Below are 4,138 nucleotides of genomic sequence, written 5' to 3'. Positions count from 1 at the left end.
ATATGTTTGCAAAACTGTAATGTGAAATGGAAATTCAGCATTTACTGGGGACTACAAAAGTCCAGAAGACGGATAGACTTTTATTTACATCTCCCTTTACTGTCGTGATCTGGATATGTCAGTAGGGGGACTTACTCTCCATTTAATGGAAATGTAAGAATGGATATACAAGTTGTGTACTCCAACCCAACAGGTGGCGATAAACGCCTATGGACAGAGCCCGCTGATATCGTAATTCTTGAGCGATTGTCGTAAACCTCTTTCCTGTTGTCGCAAAATAGCCCCTGAATTCCTGCCCTGGAAACCCTTTCGGTCTCTCCGTACGGCATCGTAGCCAAAATCGGTACGTGCACATTGAAGCTCCGGTCAAATATAAAATATTTTGTCTGTATAAAAACTTTTCTCAATTAATACTCTTTGTCTTTCACTTCTAGAAACATGCCAGCCAAAGGTCCTCTACAGTCTGTCCAGGTTTTTGGGCGCAAAGTGAGTTCACAAGACATTTATTTTACATGTGGTCACAATGCTGCTCATAGGCGGCGTTGAGGCTCATAAGATGGTAGCCAGCTAGGATTCACCTAGTGTTACTGGGTTTTTGGTTCGACGGGCATGTTAAGCGAAAGGTTTTAACGTAGGATTTAAGCCCATTTTTACTCACTTTCATTTTCTCAGATGATCAACCAAGTTTGTTTGTATTCTAGTCAACTACCTAAATCGTCCACAAATGCATGCGGCCTAGCAATTTATAGTCAGTTAGGATGCTATGTCTGATAAATCACGATAGTTTAATGGTCATTAGCGACTTAAATAAAGTTGTCCGGTTCGATCTTATGTCGTCCAGGAGACGAAAAGTAGTCCCTGTTTTATTCAAAGTGGGACTAGCTGGCTTATCCAGCGTGGTAGAATCACGTTGTATCATGTTGGTACCTGCTGATCAGGGCGTTTGGGTAATTGGACTGCGACGTAGCCGTTTTCTAAATTACAATATACGCGAGAAAATGTATGTACGGCTGTAATGACGTATGATTAAGATGTACTGTCCGAGGAAGAAGCGGACTGTTGTGGTGAAACGTTGAGTTCACTCATCACACGTGTTTACTTACGGGAGTTGTACTTCTGTAATTGCAGAAAACCGCCACAGCCGTTGCCCACTGCAAGAGGGGTAATGGGCTCATCAAGGTTAACGGCAGACCCCTTGAAACGATTGAGCCAGCCACACTTCAGTACAAGGTGAGCAGACTGTCCTTGTAGCTCTGAGCTGAATGTTATATTTATGAATTTATTGCTGCTGTATTGGTGTCCTTGTGCTTTCCTTGTTGTGGACTAGTTAATCTACTAGTTAACTAGTCTGATATTTATAATAATATATTAATATTTATAATAAATTTCTACAATTATGATGTCCTCAGCTCCTGGAGCCTGTGCTGTTGCTGGGCAAGGAGCGTTTCGCTGGTGTTGACATCAGAGTGCGCGTGAAGGGTGGTGGACATGTTGCACAGGTCTATGGTAGGTTTTTTGTCTATTAATAAGTATTGTATATTCACACTGTGTTGTACTGCTGTGTGCTCTACCATTGTCTCTGAACCTTGAGTCTTGATCCCAGCATCATCTTAGAGGCACATGTTATTTCATCCCTCTCAGTTGATTGTGCACTGAGACTAATGGAGCAAAATGAATACTTAGATGGCAGTGGTGAATTAGTAGCAAGTTGATGCTTTCAGTAGGTTTAATGTAGTATTGATTTGAATGAGGCGAAGATGAACTTGAGCGGTTGATATTTCTCAGTACCCTGTTGCATCCATTAGCGAGGGTCTTTTTTATGCAGTATTGTTTGCATAGTGCTTTTGCACACTAGATGTTGTGGAGGGTCTGAAACACCTAGAGTCTGGTAAAAACTCCCTTTGGCTGAGATGAGGAGGATTGTTATTTCTAGTCTCTTTCAGGGAGTAAGGAAACAGAAAATCTTGGAGAAATGACAGAAAAGTTTAGTGAGAATGAGGGACATCTTGAGACTTTTATGTAAGAGGCTTAGAGTTTATTGGGGGAATCTTAAGTGTTACATCATCAATATGATCGGAAGTGACATTTAATCAGATTACATGCAAGCTAGGGTTTGAAATGTTTCCAGCTATGTTTTAAATACAAAATCATATATATTTGATTGCGATGTCTGCTTCCCATAAATGTGATGTACCCATTTAAAATAAGGGTAAATTATATGTTTAAGTACAAGGTAGAGTTTTATTTAAAAAAAATGTGGAGGGCTTGCAGTGTGAGCAGATCTGCAAAGTTCTATTTTGTTTATAGTGACAAAAGTTAAGATATTAGGAAGATTAGGTGAGTGCTCATTTGTCAGAACTGATGTGATAATTTCTTTGGCATTCCTGCTCATTTGTCTGAACTGATCTTTGGAATGATAGACTGCAACCTTGCCAAAAAAGAAAGAAAAAGGCCGCTGTGTCTGGCGGTTGTGTAATTCTGTTGTATTTTTACATTGTAGCTATCCGTCAGGCTATCTCCAAAGCCCTGGTTGCCTACTATCAGAAGTGTAAGTATTGCCATTTTTCATCCTCTAGCCTCTATCATGAATTCATGAGTCAGATTTGTTGAAATTGACCTGTATGCTGTTTTCAGATGTTGATGAGGCCTCCAAGAAGGAGATCAAGGACATCCTGATCCAGTATGACAGGACCCTGCTGGTCGCCGATCCTCGCCGCTGCGAGTCCAAGAAGTTCGGTGGACCTGGAGCCCGTGCCCGCTACCAGAAGTCTTACCGTTAAAATCTCTCTGTACATTTTCTTACAATAAATTTGAGGGAAAAACACATTTGGTGTGTTCTTTAAACTTTGACTGTGACATGTGCTGTATTATTAAGCTAGTAAGGGTTAATGCTACAGTTAAAAGCTTGTCTGAAAAGGCCCATCATGAAGAGGGCAACAGTGTTAGCATGTCTCACTGCTGACTTGAGCAGTTGAAATATAAAAGTTATACTCCAGCTGTGGTGTATGTATCTGGTGTGGCTGGGATTCTCATGGGATTGGGGAGGTTAGAGTGAACCATCATGTGAGCACCTGCAGAGTTGAACTGAGCTCTCATTCAGACTTGGTTTTGTGTCACTTCTGAAGCATGTCAAGTTCATTCACAATCAGTGAGGGTCCTTATATAGGACCCAAACAGGAAGTAGAATTTAGAGTGATCAGCAACAACCATGTGAACAGAACACAATTCTCTTGTCAGAAAGGTCCTCATGGTGCTTTTCCCTTAAACACTTGCCTTACCCTGAAGTTACAGTGAAAATGGTATGCTTTTCTGTGTGTTTTTTTCTGGATAACAGGGAAGAGGCGAGTTAAAACCTGTCTAAACAACTTTCAGTTCACAAAAATTAGTAATGAGGAAACATATGGAGGGTTAGTGCTACTATTCAAAATTGTAGTTTCTTGTATCATGGGGGAGTAAAAAAATGTAGTGTTATAAGTTACAGGTATTATAACTTTAAGTTTATGATTAAGTTAAAAGAATTCATAAATAGCATGGAAAACAACAATTTTGTGCACTGTTTTTACACAGCATTTAAAGTAGGATTTTTTGTAATTAAATTTTAATTTATTCATAAATCTTGTTCAGCAGTAATATTGCCTACATATTGCATGGTACATCCTCTTCTAGATGTCAACTTGATTTAACAGTCTGAGTTGTTAGTACAAAGTAGAACAGTACTTTTGAACAGAAGCTGTCTTAAAGCCTGACCTGGACGAAGTGGTGAAGAATTTGCTTAGGTTGAAGGCCATTTTGGTCAGCAGGGGGCGCTATTCGTTGCGAAGTTTAAGCTGTGAGCTAACGGATGCCGAGTAAGTCATGCGGTAGAAGACTGGGCGAGTGTTTGTCACCTGTGTATTTTCACATCGTGTAAACCTCTTGGATGCCCCTCTTTTCAAGTATGGCTTTGTTTTCCATTTTGCTTTCTCATGTTTCTTTCTCATCTCCATCAAGTATAAAGTAGACAGTATCAGTATGAGTAACGCTAAGGGCACAACAACATATAAAAGAGCCACTTTCCAGCCATGTATAGAAGTTACTTTGTTTACATTTTATTGAACAGTGATGTAGTTCTATGTTTAATAGTACATTTCATCCCTAT

The 4,138-nt window shown here is 39.9% G+C and overlaps 1 protein-coding gene across 1 annotated transcript; it reads left to right on the top strand.

Moving 5' to 3' along the window:
* The first annotated feature begins 317 nt into the window (after positions 1 to 317).
* On the top strand, positions 318 to 2,824 carry rps16 (ribosomal protein S16). Its single transcript, XM_030769191.1, has 6 exons — positions 318 to 343; positions 435 to 486; positions 1,129 to 1,230; positions 1,410 to 1,506; positions 2,501 to 2,548; positions 2,635 to 2,824. The coding sequence occupies exons 2-6, from the start codon at positions 439 to 441 to the stop codon at positions 2,778 to 2,780; spliced, it is 441 nt and encodes a 146-aa protein (XP_030625051.1). The 5' UTR covers positions 318 to 343; positions 435 to 438; the 3' UTR covers positions 2,781 to 2,824.
* Positions 2,825 to 4,138: the final 1,314 nt, after the last annotated feature.

Source organism: Chanos chanos, chromosome 1, assembly GCF_902362185.1.
Source record: "Chanos chanos chromosome 1, fChaCha1.1, whole genome shotgun sequence".
Classification (NCBI taxonomy): Eukaryota; Metazoa; Chordata; class Actinopteri; order Gonorynchiformes; family Chanidae; genus Chanos; species Chanos chanos.
Note: the sequence above shows the minus strand (reverse complement) of the source record. Positions and strands in the feature narration are given on the sequence as shown.